The sequence below is a fragment of the Pongo pygmaeus genome, chromosome 12 (genome assembly GCF_028885625.2).
Source record: "Pongo pygmaeus isolate AG05252 chromosome 12, NHGRI_mPonPyg2-v2.0_pri, whole genome shotgun sequence".
Taxonomy (NCBI): Eukaryota; Metazoa; Chordata; class Mammalia; order Primates; family Hominidae; genus Pongo; species Pongo pygmaeus.
Window position 1 is genome coordinate 124,410,757 of NC_072385.2, and position 22,934 is coordinate 124,433,690.

The following is a 22,934-nucleotide window of genomic DNA, read 5'->3' on the forward strand; positions in this document are numbered from 1 at the left end:
CACAAAGCAAAATGAAGGTCACGCTTGCATTTTTTACAGAGCTGCTCCTGCTGAAGGGGTTGAGGGTAGCACAGCGAGTCTCCCAGCATGGCCTGTGCTTTTAAAGTGCCCATGTGCTTGGTGCTGAGCTGGTTAGGGCAGGAGGGGGAGAGGCGGAAGAGTCCTCTGCACCATGGCTGCCTAGCTCTCCTGGCTGGTCACATTCCGACATTGTATCCAGATCCACCTTTTCAGGAGTCAGCCCTGTCCAAACGCAACTCCAGCACAAACAGAAACACCTGTGCCTTCCTCCCCTTCCCAGGGGCCCCTCCACTGGGCAGCAGGAAGGATGGAAACACAGACTGGCATGACCTCAGTGGCTGTCCCCACAGGGGTCCCTTTCACTCCATAGCCTTCATGGAGCCCACACTCATGTCTCCCTTCTCTCAACTCCCATAGCACTTATTGTGAGAAGCACACAATCAATTCCTGTGTGCATTGTTCTCTAGCTGTTTTGTGGTCATTCATCTCTTCAACTATCTCGAATTGTCTGGAGATGAGTCATAATTAGGGAGATGATTATGTACCGAAACTTAAAAAAATCCCAACTCTCATATATGTCCAGAGAGACAGAGAGAGAAGGTATATGTCTACATATAATATGAAGCATAAAAATACGAAACATAATAACCATTTTTTTTGTGATGATTAAGGCTAATTGCTGCGCACCTAGGGCCTGCCTGGGATATATGGGCCATGTACCCCGACGCTAATTGGCCCTGGCCTCTCCGGCTTTTTCATGAGCTCTTTATGGGTTTGTTGTCCCTGCCTTGTCCACTGATTGCCTTGCATAGACCATAGAAATGGGCTCCCCAAAGCCCTAGCTGTTACTCTGCTCAAAATCATCTGCGGAAATGTGGAGAAGATTTCAGATGAAGTATCAGGACTAATTCGCTCCCACCTTCTAAGTAGCCACTTCTAGACTGCTGTGGACCAGGAAACCCGGTAACTGAACATCTTGCAACTGAAGAGAAAGGGGATCTTCCCTGCCTTTGCTGACCTCCAGGTTAGGCACCCACCTGTGTGCTCTCAGTCAAGCTCCTTCTAAGCACAGACTGTGTCTTAATCATGCTGGAAACCCCAGCCCTTAGGACAGCACCTGGCACGTTGAAGACCTTTACATATTTTGTGGAATGAATTAGCAGGAAATTGAGTCTGAGTTAGGGCTTGGAGAACACTCCTCTAAGTCTTGCATGTGTGAGCATCAGTGTGTGATCTTGCGACAGCTTTCTGATGGCTCAGGGACCTTCTGTGCTGGCTTGAAGGTTCTGGGTGTACTCTTCCAAGCAGATGCAATCCTGTATCTACGGAACATCTGCTGAGGACACAGCTCTGCCTTGCGTGCTTCCCTTCCGTGACTTTACTATTCTAGTGACTCTGCATATGGTTGGGCACATACTAAGCACACAATGCCAATGGTCAGCGTTAGTGGAAATGCGTCCCGAATGGTCTGGATCCACTCTCCAAACAAGCCTTCACTGAATGCCTTCTGTGGCCCAGTAAAGTCACCAGGGACATGGAGGTCAGATGGAACTTCTCCCACTGGGAGGTAGCAGTCTGATGGTGGCAGTGGGAGAGGAGGGGAACCATGTAGACAATTAAAGGGAACAGACAAGGGACAAGGAGGCACCTCTTTCGCTGCTGGATGTGCCGAGCGTAAAAACAGAGACTTCCATATGAAAATAAAATCAGCTGCTGACTCATGGGTAGATATATATTCAGCCACCCACCAGCCTCAAATAACTAAACATTGTTCCCAGGCCAGCAAACACTGGAGCTTCTGTCTTCCATTGCAGGTAGCACAGATTCTTGTTTGTTGTAGTAGAAGATTAAAATCAGACAGAGCTGTTTTTAAGTCTTAACTCTGAAGTTTACCAATTGGGATAGGTAATTGAACCTCTCTGAGCATCCGTTTAGTCAGCCAGTGGGAACTATAATATCTAAGTTTACCCAGCTGTTGAGCGTTCACCAAATACAAGATTAAAAAAAAAAAAAAACCTTACCCTCAAGAGGCTCATGGTCTGGTAAGGGAGAGAAGAGAGACTGATATGTTGCAGACACACATTAAAAGCTATTAAAAGATATCCATATCTGGCCAGGCATGGTGGCTAACACCTGTATTCCCAGCCACTTTGGGAAGCCAAGGTGGGTGGATCACCTGAGGTCAGGGGTTCAAGACCAGCCTGACCAACATGGTGAAACCCCATCTCTACCAAAAATACAAAAATTAGCCAGGCGTGGTGGCATGTGCCTGTAGTCCCAGCTACTTAGGAGGCTGAGGCAGAAGAATTGCTTGAACCCGGGAAGTAAAGGTTGCAGTGAGCTGAGATGATGCCACTGCACTCCAGCCTGGGCAACAGAGTGAGGACCCATTTAAAAAAAAAAAAAAAAAAAAAGATATCCATATCATTTGTTGGGTAAAAAAAAAAAAAAAAAGGTTACTAAATGCATTCAACAATACACACATGTATTTATATGTATGTGTATGTGTGTAGAGAGAGAGATTTATTATAAGGAATTTGCTCACACAGTTATGGATGCTGGCAAGTTCAAAACCTGCAGGCCAGCAGGCTGTAGACCCAGGAGAGCTCATGTTCCCTCTCCAGTTCTAAAGCCATCTATGGGGGACCCAGGAAGGGCCGCCGCTTCGGATGGAGTCTGAAGGCAGTCTGCTGGAGAATTCCCTCTTGCTCAAATAAGGATGTTCTTTGTGTGTTCTTTTCAGGTTTCTGATTTGATGAGGCCCACCCACATTAGGGAGTGCAAACTGCTTATTCAAAGTCTACCGATTTAGGCCAGGCACAGCGGCTCATGCCTGTAATCCTAGCACTTTGGGAGGCTGAGGCAGGTGGATCACTTGAGGTCAGGAGTTCGAGACTAGCCTGGCCAACATGATGAAACCCCGTCTCTACTAAAAATACAAAAATTAGCCAGGTGTGGTGGTTCATGCCTATAATTCCAGCCACTCGGGAGGCTGAGGCAGGAGAATCGCTTGAACCAGGGAGGTGGAGGCTGCAGTGAGCCAAGATCACACCACCGCGCTCCAGCCTGGGTGACAGAGACTCTGTCTCAAAAAACAAAACCAAAAAAACCACCACCAACAACAAAGTCCACCGATTTAAATGTTAATCTCATCCAAAAACACCCTTACAGAAACACCCAAAATAGTGTTTGACTAAGTATCTGGGCATTGTGACCCACCAAGTTGACACATGCAACTAACCATCACCCTGAACAAAGTGAATCAAGTTTCAAACTAAGGAATATGTAGAAGAACTTTCTTGACCAGGCTCCCTTGATTTCCCCGCCTGTGTGTGACTCTACGAAACCTCATTTAGCACCCATAGGCCAGAGCGGGGGGCGGGGGGCAACTCTTTCTCTGCCCATTGCACAGAAGCACCGATAATAATTACATGAAGAGTTTGGGTAAAAAATCCCACTCAGATGTTTGCTTGTCACTAAACTAGCTGCCGTATGGCAGGAAAGGAAGAAGTTTCTGATGATCCACTGGTCTGAGCAAATAAATCACTGAAACGATTTATGAGAGTGAGCTCAACCTGAAGGACTCATTCATTCTGAAATGTACATGGAATGTAGCCATTCTGTAGACCATTAACTGCACTAATTACAACAATGATTCAAGAGATAAGCTTTCACTAAACATTTAATAAAGTTCTAACACTCCTTGCAGCAGGATAGCATCCCCCCAGCGCCGTACCCCATCCCCAAGCAGAGGGAAAGAAGGAAAAAAGAAAACACTACTTACTGAACACTTGCTATATGCTCAGCATTTTCCTATGTGACAGCTCATCTAATCTCCAAACAACTCTTTGATGTAGCGATGATGATGATGATGATGATGATGATGATGATGATGATGATTTTTGAGACAGGGTCTCACTCTGTTGCCTAGGCTGGAGTGCAGTGGTGCAATCATGGCTCACGCCAGCCTCGACCTTCTGGCCTCAGGCGATCCTCCCATGTCAGCCTCCCGTGTAGCTGGGACTACACGCATACGCCACCACACCCAGCTAATTTTTATATTTTTTGTAGAGACAGGTTCTTGCCATGTTGCCTACACTGGTCTGGAACTCTTGGGCTCAAGCAATCCACCCACCTCGACCTCCCAAAGTGTTGGGATTACAGACATGAGCCACTGTGCCCAGCTGGGATTATTTTTATAGATTACAGGTAGAGGGAACTGAGTTTCAGAGAAGATCAAGGTATCCAAGGTCAAATCACATATAAACAGCAGGGCTGGAATTTAGGGTCTTCTGGCTCCATGTTAATGTGCTCCTTTTTGTTCCAGGAGCTTCTTCATACCAGTTAACTTAGAAAAAATAATAAGAACTTCATAAATAAAGTAATAATTTCTCAGTACTCCCTTTGCTAGCTGTCTGTTCCCTGCACTTCTTCCCAGTATGTTGGATGTGATGCTTAACAGGTTTCATATTCACTAGGGTGCAACTCCTAGAAGACAGAGGCTGGTCTGATCCGTCCTAGGATCTCTATAGCATCTAGCAGAGATCTGGGCAGACTTGGTGAGGCAGCCTCAGCAGTGGTTAAAAAGATGGGCTTTGGCACCCAAACTGCATGGGGTCCATATCCCAGTTCTGCCGCTCTCTAGCTGTGTGGCCCTGTACGTCATGCTTGACTACCCTGTGCCTTAATTTCCTTGTCTGTGAAATAGAGATGTTGAGCATAATAACACCTACTTTGTAGTTGCATTAAGCAGATTGGATAAGTTAATTCTTGCAAAAGACTTAAAATAGTGCTTGACACATGCAATCACTCAACACGTTAGCTCTTTCTGTGTCCAGGGACTTCAAGTTCCCAGAGCCTTATTTCTCTCCAACTCGAGTTCTTTCAGGCACAGAAGCCTTTAGCTATGCAGAGGGTCCTCTGAATCTTCCTAAAATGCAATTTTATACTGTGTCATTGGTTGGAAGCAGTTTTTACCCATGATTCCAGATGACTGCAACTAGATGAGTTGGTGTTCAATAAATACTTGATCGAATGAAAGCAGAAATTTCAGAGACTAAGGTATAGAAAGCAGCAAAAAAACTTGCCCAAGGTCACTGGGGGAGACCACAGCACAGCCTAGACTTCCTGACAAAGAATTTAGTGTGCTTGCTCCTTCTGGTAGCCCCTCTCTACCACAGAGGTTCCATCCCCTGACAGTTTCCTCTCCAGGGTCTCTATCCCCCATCCACCTCCACTGGCTTCTCCCCTTGCCCGGGTTGCCTCTAATTTTGGTGAGCTTGAAATTCACTGGTCATACAGAAGGCATTTTATCTGACCTTCCACATGCAAATTCTTTCCATTGGGATTTCTCGGTGTCCAGCTCCACCCCAGCCCACAGGGCCAGAAACACTCATGTGTCTGTAGCAGGGCCCCAGGGATTCCAGAAATAACAGCAGGGCCCTCCATTAGAAGGCTGGAACATAGTAAGGCATTTCTGCATTAAGACACAGGCCCTTTCCAATCCAGGCCGCTCCTGTCTGTCAAAGCACAAAGCAACCTTCACAAGTCAGGACAGGGAGGGGCAGTCAAGAGGGAGTCTGAATTTCTGGAAAGTCGGCACCTTCTCCTCCCATCTGTCTGCACTCTCAAATCTCCCATTCTAGAGATTCTCCGGATTCGCTCCAGTCTCCACTCAAAATGGGAAATTCTTTTTTGCCTGTGGCATTCTTGGGCCTTCTATGATCCATTCTCCTTAGACCTGCTGGAATCAGGATCATAGCAGCGTGAACCCAGAGGGCAATTCTCATCTTAAGATGGCACAGAGGCCACGCGCCAGACGGGCAGGGCAGCCACCCTACCTGGATGGAGTTGGGGAACTGGGGAAGTGCCAGGAGAGACAGGAGTGGTTTAAGAGGAAAGGGAGCTGCCAGGGACGACCCTGAATGGGAGGGGCCTGGGGGAATCTTTCTCACTTCAGCAGGGTGTTCCCCAGGAGGAGAAAATCAGAAATCAACATCCAGGGAGAGGATTTCAGCTTTTCAAGTGTCCTCTCACAAATAATACCAGAAACAAAAAGCGTGTGCACATGTGACAATGATGTGAAAAATGATGTATTTAGATGCATAACCTGGAAAGCCTGAAAGATACATAAAAATTGCTTTTTTTGCGGGGAGAGATGTTATGGGCAGGGTTTTTTTGGGGGGAGTGGGAAGGGGTAGTAATAGGTGTTTTCCTGCAAATTGTGCTTAATGCCATTTCCCATTTTAAAGAAAACCACAATACTTGGCATTGTCAGAGAAACTCCCCTGGATGTTCTGGGACCTACCTTTTCACAAGGGAATTTTTTGTTTTAGGATGCCCACCTGAAAACTTGAATTTATCATGTAAATGCCATACTGAAGCCACTGTCTCCAGGAATCAATTCTTCTTTAATGGGGATGCGGTTTGCTTAATTCGGAACCCTAATGGCAACGTCATTAAGGTCTGGGTTTAGTGTCTTGGGATCCAAACCTTTGTCACGGATAGAAAGGTGGAGGAAAGAAAGGCCCCCGTGCTCTAAAACAGCTGAATATGTCACCCTCCGAAGTCCAGCCTCGGCCAGAGCCCTTAAGATGCAATGCACCATCCGCAGCGGGAGACGCAGCTGCCGCCTCGGAGGTCGGTCGTGCGCGCCTCTGGGTCTCGTGCCGCACCCAGAAGTGCCGGGGTGGCGGGGAGGCTGAGGGGAGTTGGTAACGGCATCGCCATGGCAACAGTGACGTCCTTTTACCCTGGATCTAATTGGAGGAAACCCCGTGGCCGAAGCCGCAGCCTGCCGGCCAACCGAACTTCCCCGCGCCGACCCACCCTCCTAGCCTCCGCGTTCCCTCCCGCCCCGCTCCCCTCGCCCCCTTCCGCGCGCTCGGTTCTCATTGGCCAGCGGCGCGCCGGGGGCGGGACTCTCGGCGCAAGCTCGGCGCATCATTGGGCGGTGGACCGCCCCTCGGCTCCGGGGTAGGCTGAGACGGGAGGGTCCTCAGCTAAAGCCAAAAGCAGATCAAAGTGGTGGGACTCGCGTCGCGGCCGCGGAGACGTGAAGGTGAGCGCCTGGGTCGGCCCGTGGGCCTCCTCCGGCCGCGCTGGGATTGAGGGCCGGGCGGAGGTGCCGCCCTTGAGAGCAGCCGGCTGTCGATGCCGCTCCCCTCAGGGACGGCTCCGGGCGGGAAGGTGCGGGGCCAACGGTCGCTTCCATCTTGGGCCGGCCGGGCGGGGGTGGTGGGAGCGGCCGCGGCTCGGGCTCCCTGCGCGCGGGGCCTCCGCGCCGCCCCCGCCTCCTCCAGCCGCGGGCCGCGGCCTCCCCGGGCGCCCAGCGGGGGCGGGGGCGGGGGAGAGGGAAATTCAAGCGGCCGCGTGTGCGGGAGACAAAAGCGGGCGGCGGGCCGCATTGTCTGACGGCGCTCCCTGTCTGCTTTTTGTTCTCGCCTCGCCTCGCCGCCCCGCCCCTCCGCAGCTCTCGAGGCTCCTCCCGCTCCGGGTCGGCGCTAGCCCTCGCTCTCCTCGCCCTCCGCCCCGGCCCCGGCCCCGCGCCCGCCATGGAGAAGACTGAGCTGATCCAGAAGGCCAAGCTGGCCGAGCAGGCCGAGCGCTACGATGACATGGCCACCTGCATGAAGGCAGTGACCGAGCAGGGCGCCGAGCTGTCCAACGAGGAGCGCAACCTGCTCTCCGTGGCCTACAAGAACGTGGTCGGGGGCCGCAGGTCCGCCTGGAGGGTCATCTCTAGCATCGAGCAGAAGACCGACACCTCCGACAAGAAGTTGCAGCTGATTAAGGACTATCGGGAGAAAGTGGAGTCCGAGCTGAGATCCATCTGCACCACGGTCCTGGTGAGTTCTCGGCGCGGGGAGCAAGGGAGGCCTTTTGTGAGATGCTTTTCATTGAGAGTTTCGCGGGCACGGAAAGAAACGTGAGCCGGGGCTTGCCGGACTGTCTGCCGAGGTGGAGGGTTTCAGGTGAGCCCTGACTTCCCTACTGTGTCCCTCCGGTTCTTGAGACTCAAGAAGCCGCTTTTCCAAGGATAAGTCCTTTTTTTTTTCCCAGCCCAGATGCTGGGTAGCTACCAAACGATAGAACTTGGAAACATCCAAGTAGGTCTTTGCGAGACTGAAAGGCGTTTTTAAGTTTCTTGTGTGGGGAGACTGCGTCCTGAGATCTGTGAGCCCTTTAAATGTATTGAGTCGGTTCACAAGCTTCAGGCAGTTGAAAGAAGGCGCGGGCACCTTTTTGTTACAGACAATGTAGTAGAGATTTTTTCCCAAACCCAGTAATGGAAATTTACTTCGAAAATCTGAACAGATACTTTATTTTTCAAGTAAGAGTATCTGTTGCGCTCCCCCTCCCACCCCCCACAAACAGGAGAGGAGGGGAGTTCGAGAAATGTGAAAAGGACACAGCTGTATCTGAAGAACACAATGTCCTGGTAAATTTCAACATTTAATAACATTTCCTTGCTGTTGCACACCTGTGCTTAGACACGAGTGTTGAAGTGAATTCGTTTCCAGTGTGGAGCAGACAAGGAAAGCTTTCCAGGTTTTGAACTGTCCAGTCTTAGCAAGGACGATTGTTGGGTGGAGTAGGTGGCTGCTGTGATTCACTCTTATTAGTGAGAGAGAACATTTTTAGCTTTGTCATTGCATGGATCTTTTGATCCGTAGGATAAGTTTTTAAAATTGAAATACCAGCATTATATCCAGGAGTGTTTTTAAATGTTTCAGTGCTGCAAAGAGTCATTTCTATGAATAAAATGGGAAATGATCTGATATGGTTTGCCTTTCTTTAAGTGTCACTTTTACAAGAGGCCTACTTATTTTTAATGTGTTTGTGCACATCATATTTTAGGTGGGCTTTGATAGACAAGCATACTAGACTGGCGATTTTTCGAAAGGGAATGGAAGAAATAATTTCTCCCTGGCCCCCTCCCCCACCCCCCAAGCCTTCTTTCTTCATCTCATCAGAATGGTGGGGCAGGGAATATGTTCCCCACCCCTTGTTTAAAAAAAAAATCCACGAAACTTTTTTAACCCATCTGTTTTTCTAATACGATGACAGGCGATCCTGACAAAATCATGGCTGATGGAAATAACTGGTAAAGAGGCAAAGAAAGTAATGTAGACAGAGTGTGTACTAAAGTGGAGAAAACTTGAGATTATTTACTTTATGAAGTCAAAACTTTGTTGTATTCTTCCGTGTGCTCTTAGCTTCCAGTCCCTGCTTGGCATTGAAGAAGCACTTGTAAAAAGTTTTTGGACTGAATTGCTCGTATTAAAAAATTTTGCCAACTTGAAAGTAATGGTAGACTTTAACTTGAGTAACATATGGTAATGGCTGTTAACAGCATTGTCTGTTACCAAGGGAAGACTCATAAGAATTCCGTATGTTAAGGTTTTCTATATATGTATTTTGGGTGCTCTCACAGCATATTTCAGTCTCTTTCTGTTCAGTTTATTACTTTTCAGTTAGTTACCATGAAGCAATTCAGAATCACCGCATGATTTTTCTTGTTCTCGAGCAAGGTGACTCTGAGCCAAAGGAATATTCGTTTTATTTTGTGGCTCTTATAAATTCTGCTTTTTATGATGGCATAAGTCGGGGAAGAGGTTTGCTTAGTTGATATGTAGCTTGAGAGAGAGACCAGGTGTTATTAGAATAGAACTTTCATACAGACCATTTCAATGAGGACAACCCCTGAATTTAGGACAGTCTCTTTTATATGCTGAGAAGAAATAGAATAGTTTAGCTTGATGAATCCGAGACACCAAGGCATAAATGAAAAATTCATAAAATGGCTTAAGAGGCTAACTGGGGCTTGGTGGCCAACCTATAAAAAATATCTTGGGAAAGCACTTCTTCAAGTTGGCAACTGTATTGAGAGCTTTCTGTGTGCCAGGCACTGTGCTCTGAGCAATATGGGGAAGAACAAAACAGAACCGTGGATTTTGCCCTCTGATGATTTATAATTTAGAGAGCATGTGAGAGATACACAAACATAAATAACACAATATTCCCATCAGATGGTTAATGAACACAGTGCTATGTAGTCTGAAGGAAATAGAAACTTTTGAAAAGGCTTCACAAAGATACCGTTTTTTTGGGGTGAACATTGAGGGAAGAGGCTGGCGGAGGTGTCAGTATTAAAGGCCGAAGGAATATCCGGGATAGGGCTTGTTCAGGGAAAAATGTGTCGGCGTGGCTGGAGCAGAGTTCATGTGTAGAGTTGTTGCAGGAGACAAGCCTGGAAAGGAAGGCAGGCATCATTTATAGAAGGTTGGAGTAAGGGGGGTTTCTTCATTTGGTTGATGGGAAACTGGTTTTTTTTAAAGTTTTATTTATTTATTGTAGAGATGGGGTCTTGTTACACCCAGGCTGGTCTTGAACTTCTGGCATCAAGCCGTCTTCATGACTTGGCCTCCCAGAGTCCTGGGATTACAGATGTCAGCACCACTGTACATGTAGCAGCATCTAGAATTCGTGGTTTGAGTGCTGACTAACCAGTCTGTGATCTGAACTGACAGACAAGGAAGTTATAAGACAAGTGATAATTGATGAGTTAGTAATTTAATAAGGAGTGTAGGAAAGTAGAGTAACACCTAAAGTTTTTGAACATGCATGCTAATATAGGGTTTTCTTTTTTTCCTTTGGTGAACAGGAAGAAAGATTTGGTGTAGAGGAGGTGAGACTAACTTGGTGATTATAGAAGACTAGTTAAAGTAACATAAAGGATAGCCAAATTTTTGATAGAAAAGAGCAGATATTCTCAGCCTCTTCTTTTCCCTTTCATAGAGTAGGTTGGGGCAGAATTACTTGAACCATGTATTCAAAATAACTGTGAACAACTCTCAACCCTTTTGATAATCACAGTATTGAAAGAGGTTACTGAACCATGGAAGCAGAAAAAAATGTTAAAATCCAAGAGTAAAGAACTATAAGTGAACCAAACTCTGTAAGATGAGAGGAGAGAAGATTTCATCCAGTTAGAGCTGTCTCTCAGTGTCATTGTAAAACCAAAGACTTTGGGCTAAACTTTCTAAGTCTCTTCGAGTTCTCATAGTTTGGGGCTGTAGAGTGATGTAGGTCCTAGCCATTCTGCTCTGCTCTGACATCCTTCCACCTCTTAAATGAGTAGTTTTTAAAGTCCAGATTGAAGAATACATGATAGGTTGAAAACTGGTGACTTTAGGGAAATGGCTTCAGAAAGAAGTGAGGCAGAAGTCGTTGGTGATCTTACTGAGTGTTGGGAAGAGCAAAATTTAGACAAAAAAACTGGGCTTTGGCTGGATGTGGTGGCTCATGCCTGTAATCCCAGCACATTGGGAGGCCAAGGCTGGTGGATCACCTGAGGTCAGGAGTTGGAGACTAACCTGGCCAACATGGTGAAACCCCGTCTCTACTAAAAATACAAAAAAATTAGCCAGGTATGGTGGCACATGCCTGTAGTTTCGGCTACTCGGGAGGCTGAGGCAGGAGAATCGCCTGAATCCGGGAGGCGAAGGGTTGCAGTGAGCCGAGATGCGCCACTGCACTCCAGCCTGGGCCACAGAGCGAGACTCTGAGAACAAAAACAAAACCCTGGGCTTAAATATTACAGGTAAGATGTTTAGGAGTCATTAAGAAGAACTTGGGTGTGAGGGAAGGGCAAATGGAAAAAGTTAGAGGTGTTCACAAAACCCCTCTGGGACTTGGGAACAAACTCTGTCATTTACAAAGTCAGTGACCTTGGAATAAGAACCAGGTAGTTTGAGTGTATACAAGATAATTTCTATCTTAGACATCGTATTATCCTCTCCTGTACATCAGTTCTAGTAGAATTTCAGTAAATTGCTTCAGCATAATGCATAAACAATTTCAGAAACTAAAGTGCATATTGCAATTTTTAAAAATGAGAGTTAAAATAGTATGTAGAGAATCTCTGAAAGTTGTCTGACTTAGTGTAAAAGCTTTGTAACCTTAATTGAGTAGTATGCTTGAATTTAGTTGTGTTTAAATTTAATCTCTTTTAATAAAAAAGTCTTACTCTGGTCATTATTTTTTAGTAACACTGATATGTTTTTCTTCATAGTTAATGAATCTGAATGTGGTTTTATTGACACAATGGAAAAAGTATGGGCTCTGAATCAATTTTTGAATCGTTGCTCCATTACCTTTTATTTTCGTGGACACTGGCAAATTTCTTAATCCCTCAGACTCTCTCTCTTCTGTAAATTGATGATGATGGTGCCTGCCTTTATAGGCTTGTAGTTAGAATAATGACTCATAATTGACATTTACCAGGTATTCACTGTACACTAAACACTATTTTAAGCACTTTATACTCACTTTGCTCCCCTAAGGTAGGTTGATAGTATCTCTGTTTCAAAGTTGAGGAAAATGAGGCATAAAGAAGTTAGTAATGTGGTCAAGATTACAAAACTAGTAAGTGTTAAGAGCAAGGATTTGAACCCAAGTGGCGTAACTGCTTATGACATGAAACACAGTAGGCCCTAAGTACATGGCAGCTCACTTAAGACCATGGTGTGAATTTCTGTTTTGAGGAATTTGTGCATTTTAATAAATATAAGACATTAATGCTTCTAACGAGGAAGGTAGATCTGTGATGGGCAAAACTCTCAGTCTGTAATATTGAAGACTGTCTTATACACCCAATACTGTAATAAGATTTAAAAACTCATTGACGTTGCAGGTTTTGCCCTTAGATTGTAGGCTGCTTAAAGGCAAGAGTTTTGGGGGGTGTGGGGTTTTTTTTTTTTTTTTTTTTTTTGAGATGGAGTCTTGCTCTGCCACCCAGGCTGGGGTACAGTGGCGCCATCTCAGCTCACTGCAACCTCTGTCTCCCAGGTTTAATCGATTCTCCTGCCTCAGCCTCCTGAGTAGCTGGGATTACAGGCATGCACCACCATGCCTGGCTAATTTTTTGTATTTTTGGTAGAGATGCGCCCCGGCCAGGGTTTTTGTTGTTGTTTTTTAAAGAATGAAATGGGCTGGGCACGGTGGCTCACGCCTGTAATCCTGGCACTTTGGGAGGCCGAAGCAGGTGGATCACCTGAGGTCAGGAGTTCGAGACCAGCCTGGGCAACATGATGAAACCCCGTCTCTACTAAAAATACAAAAAATTAGCCTGGTGTAGTGGCGGGCACCTGTAATCCCAGTTACTTGGGAGGCTGAGGCGAATTGCTACAATCGGGAAGACAGAGGTTGCAGTGAGGCGAGATCGTGCCATTGCACTCCAGCCTAGGCGACAGAGCGAAACTCTTGTCTCAAAAAAAAACGAGTGGAATAGAATATTGTAAGTTTAAGGTTAGGTTGATGTTACTCAACCAGGTGATTTTACCCACTCCCCACTGCCCCCAGCGGAATTTTGGCAACATCTGGAGACATTTTGGGTTAAGACTTGAGGAAGGAAGGTGCTGCTCATGTCTAGTGGGTAGAGGCCTGAATGCTGCTAAACATCATGCGGTGCACAGGACACTCCCCAACAAAGACCCTAGCCCCCCCCCATGCCAATAATGCCAAGGTTGAGATAACTTGGATTAGTCCATAAATAAAATGGGCTGTATTAAGTTGTATTGGATTGTGTCATGCTGTCCTTTGGCTTCTTCCTAACGTGTTGGTATCTTACCTGAATCTTTTGTCTAGCTAGACTTGTCATTTTCCCCCTTGTCATTATTGTGTGTATGCTGTTCAAACTCTACAGTTCACCTTACTGAAACTTATTCAGTGGGTCCTATTTTTTGTTTGGTTTGGTTTGATTTGTTTTTATTTTTGAGACAGAGTCTGGCTCTGTGGCCTAGGCTGGAGTGCAGTTGCGCCATCTGGGCTCACTGTAACCTCCACCTCCCGGGCTCGAGCCATCCTCCCACCTCAGCATCCGGAGTAGCTGGGACTACAGGCACTTGCCGCTATGCCTGGCTAATTTTTGTATTTTTTGTAGAGATGAAGTTTTGCCATGTTGCCCAGGCTGGTCTCGAACTCCTGAGCTCAAGCAGTCCACCCAGAGTGCTGAGATTACAGGCGTGAACCACTGTGTCCTGCTGGGTGCTGTATTTTCAAAGTGCCACTTTTTCATAGCTGTCTCCAAAGCCCTGAGAATTTGCTCTTTTAAAGACTTCGCACAGACTGCAATTATATTGAAATCTATTAGATGCAGTGAAAATTGATAAATGGCAAATATACTCCCCTCCTTCATAGTAGCTTGGCATTTGTGGTTCAGACTTTTTTTATTTTATTTTATTTTATTTATTTATTTTTTTGAGACAGAGTTTTGCTCTTGTTGCCCAGGCTAGAGTGCAGTGGCGCAATCTTGGTTCACCTCAATCTCTGCCTCCGGGTTCAAGCAATTCTCCTGCGTCAGCCTCACAAGTAGTTGGGATTATAGGCATGCACCACCACACCTGGCTAATTTTGTATTTTTAGTAGAGACGAGGTTTCTCCATGTTGGTCAGTTTGGTCTCAAACTCCTGACCTCAGGTGATCCTCCCGCCTCAGCTTCCCAAAGTGCTGGGATTACAGGCGTGAACCACCGCACCCGGCCGTGGTTTAGACTTTTAACCCAGTGGTGAACACTGTAAACAATTTTTCTCCAAACAACCCTGGGAAGAAGATTGTTGTTGCATGCTTTATGCTAGGATTTACTTAAGTTCTCGGACGTGGAATTTCCAAATCAAAAGATTTGCGTTTTTTTCCAGATAGCCTTCTGAAAAGGTGTGCGTATACACTGTCATCAGCAGTGGTTGAGAAGGTCATTCATTTCCCCTAACGCTTTCCAGCACAAGCAAGTTTTTAAGGCTAACAAAAATGGGGTGACCAGAAGGTTTAACATGTTATCTCCTTGTTCAGTATTGGATGTATGAGGACCGTCTCCCTTCTCACAAAGGACTGCTTAAGAGAACTAGTCTTTTTAAGTCTCATGTAGTTTAATTTAGAATATGATACCATAGCATGGGATTAGTTGAGTCAAGGTGTTGTTTTGGCAGTTGGGAAATCTGGTTGGCTATGTTAATGTTCTCTATTTTTATCATTAAGACAAGTTTTTGTATTTAGCACTAATTCTTTCCACATGGCAACAGAAAACATATCTGAGTTCATACCATTGACTTTCTGGATATCAGGGGGGTGGTAGAGAGACATCATTTAAAAGATGTGAAGAGAAGCAAAGTTTATCCATTGCTACTTTAAACTCTTAATCCATAGATAAGTCAGTGATAAATATGATAAATTACTAGATTTGAAAGCATTGTTTGCATATTGAGTATTTAAAGACAAAATGATGATAATACCTAGGACTTCAAAGTAATTGGGGGAATACAGATGAAACAGGAGTGTCTATGAATTAATATAGTTGCAGCTGGCTTTAATTGGAATTCATTGTACTATTCTCTGTTCTCCCGTGTACCTTTAAAATTTCCTATTATAAGTTTTTCCTCCCCTAGAAATTCCACTCTTAGGTGTTTACGCAAGAGGGAATGATGCATGGGGCCAAGACGCGTAGGTACAAGAATGTTAATAACAGCTCTATTCTAAGAGCAGAAAACTAGAAATAATCCACTAGTAGGAAAATTGATGAACACTGATGTATTCATAAATGGAATACTATTCAGCATTAAAAGGAATGGACCACTGATACTACAATATGGATGAATTTCAAAAACATGCTAGGTGAAAGAAACTGCATGAAAATGTACATAGTGTGTGTGATTCCATTTATATGAAAATTTAGAACAATCACAACCTGTTTATGGTAGGAAAAAAAAAATCAGGAACAATGGCCTCTGTGGGAGAATAGGCAGAGATTGGGAAGGGGCAAGCTTCTGGGATAATTGTATTTTTTTTTTAATACTTTAATACTTGTTTTAATACTTTTTTTTTTAATACTTTAAGTTCTGGGATACATGTGCAGGACGTGCAAGTTTCTTTCATAGGTATACACGTGCCATGGTGGTTTGCTGCACCAATCAGCCCGTCATCTACATTAGGTATTTCTCCAGTGCTATTCCTCCCCTAGCCCCCCACCCCCTGACAGTCCCCGGTGTGTGATGTTCCCCTCCTTGTGTCCATGTGTTCTCATTGTTCAACTCCCATTTATGAGTGAAAACATGCAGTGCTTGGTTTTCTGTTCCTGTGTTAGTTTGCTGAGAATGATGGTTTCCAGCTTCATCTATGTCCTTGCAAAGGACATGAACTCATCTTTTTTATGGTTGCATAGTATTCCATGGTGTATATATGCCACATTTTCTTGATCCAATTTATCATTGATGGGCATTTGGGTTGGTTCCAAGTCTTTGCTATTATGAATAGTGCCGCAATAAACATACGTGTGCATGTGTCTTCATAGTAGTATGGATAATTGTATTCTTTAGTTGATATGGGTTTGGGTTTTATACATTTGTCAAAACTCAGCAAATGTACACCCAAGATTTGTGCATTTTGTATATAAATTTTGCTTTGAAAAAAAAACTAGTGATATGCATGTACTGATGTCTTCAGCTTATAACTGCTAGAAATGGATGGGTATCTGATAAAGCAAGTATGGCAAAAGGTTAATGGTAGGATCCAGGTGGTGGGTATGTGGGTGTTCACTGTAATTGTTGGTTGCCATGTATTGGGGGTTATGATATTTCACATCACTGGTTGAGTGTCTTTAATACATATAGCAAGAAGATAGTGTAGCCTGTGTCTTGTTATCCTCAAGATATGAGAATTTATAGAACGGTATTGATCCCCACTTTGGAGACATGACTGGTACCATCACTTTTTTGTTTGGGTGATGAGTGCTAAGTAGATTGATGGAGTTACCAGATGCTGTGTAAGACCTCTTAATTGGCCACACTCTGGGACAGTGGTTCACAAACTTGATCTCAGGACCCCTTTTTAGAAAATAAAATAACTTTAACAAAAAATTGAATGAGAATAGCAGCATTGCTTTTCATTCAACCTATTGTAGTATTCCACCTCCTGTAGCTTCTGGAAAACTCCTCTTGTGAGAAAATGACAGTGGGAAAAAAGCAAATATCTTAGACTTATGAAAGTGGTTTTACTTTGTCTCCTTTCCACCCCACAAAGGATATAGGGGAGACCTCTAGGGATTCCCAGACTATACTTTGCCCTATGGGAATTTAATTACTGAAGTTAATAGTAGAACTGCTGTTATACGAGAATTTTATTGCTGTGTTTGGGTGATTGAGCAGTTTATTTTCAATCACACCACATATGATGTGGTGATAATGTGGTGATAATGGAATTTGTAAAACCTTCCCCATCTTTCCCATTTCTCTACCCCTGCACCCCATCTTATCCCTAGGAGTATAGGTTTGAAGACCAGGAAAATCACAGATGTGATAATGAAGAAAGGAGAACAGTTGATATTAGACATTGGGTAATAAAAGTCCCTGTTAATTCCTGGAAACCAGCTAAAGAACTGGTATGTTGGAATGTCTTTCTGCTTGCTTGTGTTGAGAAGGATAATATGAAGTTAATCTCTTAACTTGCCCCTCCCAGTACCTGACCAAAGCAGAGTTGACATCCATGAAAAATATGGGTAATGGTCTTTCAGAGCTGGTTGCATTTAGGTTTTAAAAATACACAGCTTTTGGAGGCAGTAAGTCAGGTTAGCTGTTAACCAGCATTGGTCAAAGTATTTATCAGTGAAACTTGTCTTCATACCAACCTTTGATTGTCAGTTTACGTGTTTTTCTATCCAGATGAGTAATATTTCATGGTCTCTTTGTATCTGGATTTTTTACTACAGTATCCAGTTGGGTTTGGCACAGTGTGGTACTAAATACATACTCTCTACGATACTCTTCATTTGAACATTCTCCTGTACCTTTGCTACAGGCTTTACTTAGAGAAATGGAAAAATAATGGTGCAGGTGGTGAGACCATGATGATAAGAACTTGTATAAATTTAAATGCTTTCTTAAAGGATGGTCATAGATTGTGAATGTTATGTCGCGGTGATTGGAGGAAATAAATGGAGAAGTGTGTGAAAATGCTTTAAATCCATAAGCTATACAGATCATCAGATTAGACATTTTATTCCTGAATAACTCTTACTGCTGTTGTTCTTCAATAATTAGTACTCCATTTTCCTTTTTGTTTTGTACATTCCACCAAACATTACTTGAATGCAGCTCACAGGATTTTTGCTCTTAAAAACTACAGTTGTTAAACATCTGCAGTTAAACATATTTATACTAGGTGTTCTGATCTTTCAGCCTGGTACTATTTCCAGTCATTTGGCAATATACTTTTTAGATCTTCAGTGCTAGTGTTTGCCCTCTTGGGATTCTGATGGATTAGTGAAGAGGTTGGAAAGGTTACATTACGGGTTTAAAATACTCTTGATTATTTGGTGCCTGATTGCAGAGACCACCATTTGGAAGGATAGAATATCTCATTAAATATAGCTGTGCTCTGTGGAAGTTACTTTTTACATAATTAAATTTTTAATATTTTTTTATTTTTAATTTTTTTACATGTAACTCTTTTTTTTTTTTTTTTTTTTTTTTTGGTGAGACAGGGTCTCCCTCTGTCTCCCAGACTGGAATGTAGTGGCACTATCTCGGTTCACTGCAACCTCTGCCTCCTGGGCTGAAGTGCACATATAACATTTAAACATTTAATACCTTTTTTTGGTATTACTGTATTTATTGTTAGGGTTTTTCATCCCTTATTTGTTGCTGTTTTAAATAGTACAGTGTACACTGATGCAGTTTGAATAACTCAGCAGATAGGATTTAAGGTTGTGTACCTCTATTTTGTTGTTTACGATCAGCTGTACATCTCTGGAAGGTGATCCTTCTTATACAGATACCAAAAAGCACTTAGTGATTTATTTTTTGTCCAGGACAGGTTTCCGAACATTTCTGCTTGTAATCAAAATGGCCTGGTAGATATTTATAAACTTATTTTAGCTATTGATGAAACTACTGGAGTTTTCTTTTAAGTTTATATCAGGATACCAAAGCAACATACTTAGTCCCCAAGTCTGTTGAGTCTTTAAAGGACCTACTAAGATTATGAGTATAGATTCTCAAATATTATTTTTTCAGAAGGATGTATTCCTCTCTTTTCCTGTGGTAGTAGAATTTATAATTAGAGCTTACGGAGAAAAAGAACTAAGGGGAGGGGTGGAGGTCACAAATTTATAAAAGTCCTTAACTATTTCTCATTTAACATGTATTCTCTGATCATTTTTTCTAGTGTGTTATTTTTGTTTGTTGTTTTGAACATCTAAAATAAACATAGGCTGGGCAGGGTGGCTCACACCTATAACCCCAGCAATTTGGGAGGCTAACACAGGAGGATTGCTTGAGTCCAGGAATTCGAGACCAGCCCGGGCAACAAAGTGTGAGACCTTGTCTCTACCAAAAAAAAAAAAAAATCAAAACATTGGCTGGGGTTGTGGTGTGTGCCTGTGAGCTAACTGGCGGTTGAGGCAAGAGGGTCTCTTAAGCCCAGGAGGTTTAGGCTGCAGTGATCCGTCTTCCTGCCACTTCACTCAAGCCTGGGTGACAGACCTAGTCTCTGTCTCAAAAAACAAAATGAAACAAAGACAACTCTAAAAAGTATAGGCACATATATTTAAAAGTCATAGTGACGATTGCGACACAAATAATTTCCCTCTTTAGAATTCATTTCTCTAAGGAAACTTATCTCCTTTCCTTAAAGTTTCAAAGAAATGTTTACAAAATAATTTGGCTTAGTTGCAGATACTATCCTTATTAGAGAAGCTATCTTGTTTTTCGTTGTCCTTACGTAAAAACTTGGAGTGTCAGTTTACATATTTTTAAAATTAAATATAATTCAAATACCATAAATTTTACCTTTTTAAATATGATTCTGTGGTTTTTAGTTTATTCACAAAGTTGTGCAGCCATCATTATTAATTCCAGAACGTTTTCATTACCACAAAAAGAAATTCTATATTCATTAATAGTCATTCACTATCTTCCCTTACCTCAGCTCCTGACAACCACTAATCTGCTTTGTATCCTTATAGATTTGCCTCTTCTGGACGTTTCATATAAACAGAATTGTACAATATGTAGTGTTTGTGTCTGGCTTCTTTCACTTAGCCTAATGCCCTCAAGGTTTATTTGTGTTGTAGCTTGCATCAGAACTTTTTTTTTTTTTTTGGCAGGGGGTCTCACTGTCACCCAGGCTGGAGTACAATGGCACGGTCATGACTCACTGCATCCTCAAATTCCTGGGTTCAAGGGATCCTCCTACTTCAGCCTCCCAAATAGCTGGGATTACAGGTGTGCACCACCACCCTCAGCTAATTTTTTAGAGACGGGGTCTCACTTTGTTGTCCACGCTGGTCTCAAACTCCTGGACTCAGATGATCCTCCTGCATGGCCTCCCAGAGTGCTGGAATTACAAGTGTAAGCCAGCACACCTGACCTTTTTTAAATAAAACTCTTATAGTGTGGTAAGATACACGTAACATAAAAGTTAGCGTTTAAACCCTTCTTAAGCTACAGTTAAGTGGTATTAAGTACATTCATTTTGTCGTGCAATGCAACCAGCAACCATCGTCTGCAACTCTTCATCTTGCAAAACTGAAACTCTATACCCATTAAACAGAAGCTCCCCATTCCCCCCTGGCAACCACCATTCTACTTTCTATGAATTTGACTACTCTAGGTACCTCATATAAGTGGAATTATAGAATAGTTGTCTTTTTGTGTCTGGCTTATTTCATTTTGCATAATGTTTATGTTGAAACATGTATCAGAATTTTGTGCTTCTTTTTGTGGCTGAATAATATTACACTGTATAGAAATACTACTTTTTTTGGACGGACGTGGTGGCTCACGCCTGTAATCCCAGCACTTTGGGAGGCCGAGGCGGGCGGATCACAAGGTCAGGAGATGGAGACCATCTTGGCTAACATGGTGAAACCCCGTCTCTACTAAAAATACAAAGAAATTAGCCGGGCGTAGTGGCGGGCACCTGTAGTCCCAGCTACTCGGGAGCCTGAGGCAGGAGAATGGCGTGAACCCAGGAGGCGGAGCTTGCAGTGAGCCGAGATCACGCCACTGCACTCCAGCCTGGGCGACAGAATAAGACTCCATCTCCAAATACAAAACAAAACAAAATACTACTTTTTAAAAATATTTTGTCCATCGATGGAGATATTTGGGTTGCTTCTACCTTTAAGCTGTTAAGAATAATGCTGCTGTGAGAATTTGCTTGGGCATGTTTTCATTTCTCTTATGTATGTACCCGTTTAATGTTTTAGGAACTGCCAGATTGTTTTCCAAAGTGGCTATAATATTTTACATTCCCACCACAGTGTAAGAGAGTTGCAGTTTCTCTACATCCTCGCCAGTCCTGGTGGATATGAAATGGTATCATGTACTTATTGGCCTTTCGTATATGCTCTTTGGAGAAATGTCTGTTCAGTTCCTTTGCTCGTTTTAAAATTGGGTTATTTGTGTTTTTATCATTAGGTTGTAATCTTTTTTTTTTTAAATATATTATGGATATTAGACCTTTATCAGATACATGATTTGCAGATGTTTTTCTCCCGTTCTGTGGATTGTCTTGTTAGTGTCCTTTGAAGCAGAAACATTGTTAATTTTGAAGTCCTTTTTTTTTTGGTTGCTTGTGTTTTTGGTATAAGACCTAAGAAACCATTGCCTAGTCCAAGGTCATGAAGATATATGCTTATGATTTCTTCTAAGTTTTATCATTTTAGCTCCTGTGTTTAGGTCTTTAGTCCATTCTGAGTTCCTTTTTGCATATGGAGTGAGGAAAAGGTCCAATTTTATTCTTTTGCATGTGGATATCCAATTGCCCTGGCACCATTTGTTGAAATAACAATTCATTTATCCTTGATCTGAAATTCTCACACTTATAGAAAATATAATCAGATCTAATTGGGTATAAGGAAAACTCATGATTTCTCTGTTCCCTGTGCTCTAGCCAAGTTGACAGCGCTGTATTTTGTTTCCATTACTGTACTGTGATGTATTCCCTCTCCCTTTCTGCACGCTGAAATCACACCCATCCTACGAAATGCAATTTGGGTACCATTACATTCTATAGTTACAAATTATAGCTTGTTAATACTTTTCAGTTCTGTTACCTAGCACCACCCAGTGTGCAGTTATGGATAGATAAGACATGGGTAAGGAAATCGTAAGGAAATTGAGGCATGTTAACTTACTCAGTTCCACAGCTAGTTAGCTGTGAAACTCAAATTCCCCTTTTCTAGAATCATGTTCTTTCAGTTCTCCTACTGCCTTTCATTGTAGAGCCCTCCTTTACAGGACCCTGTTCTTCTGAGATCATCTCTCCTTTCTCTGAATTCCCTTGTGTGTAAGTGGGGAAGAATCTAGGCTTTAAACATATACACCCTTCAACCAGTGTGCTCCCTTTTGTCTGTTTTAATATATACTGGTATTGCTCATAAAGACTTGGGGAAGGAATAATTTACTGCTTCTTCACTCAGTCATTGCCATGTAACATGGAGTTTGGATTCCCTAAGAGGACCTCTGAGACCTTCCAGCGTTTTTCTTCAGCCTCTTTTCTCACTCATTGTTCCCTCTGTCCTCCAACCACATGAAACTACCTATGGTTCTTTCCTATGTTGCCCACTTTCTTACCTTTGCTCTAGTTCTTTTTTTTCCTTTTTATTATTTTCTGAATTAAAAAAAATTGTTTTTAAGACTAGTCAAGTGCAGTAGTGAGAAAGGGGGAAGAGTAGAACAAGGAGTTTGATTTGTAACTGACTGAACAATCAAGATAACTCCTTACCTTCGGACCAGGCTGCTCTAATTTTTTACCCTCTGTAATAATGTGTGATTATGTTTATATAGTGTCTTCTTTTTCACCAAGTTTGGTAATGAGATCCAGTTCAGTTCTATATTGTCTGGAGTTTACCAGTTTCC

At 43.2% G+C, this 22,934-nt stretch overlaps 1 protein-coding gene across 1 annotated transcript in view; it reads left to right on the plus strand.

Moving 5' to 3' along the window:
* Window positions 1-6,809: 6,809 nt before the first annotated feature.
* Window positions 6,810-22,934, plus strand: part of YWHAQ (tyrosine 3-monooxygenase/tryptophan 5-monooxygenase activation protein theta) — a 47,420-nt gene continuing 31,295 nt past the window's right edge. Inside the window, exons 1-2 of the mRNA XM_054474423.2 lie at window positions 6,810-7,081; window positions 7,493-7,868. Coding sequence (XP_054330398.1) covers window positions 7,575-7,868 — 294 coding nt within the window. The 5' untranslated portion in view covers window positions 6,810-7,081; window positions 7,493-7,574. The remainder of the gene's footprint in view (window positions 7,082-7,492; window positions 7,869-22,934) is intronic.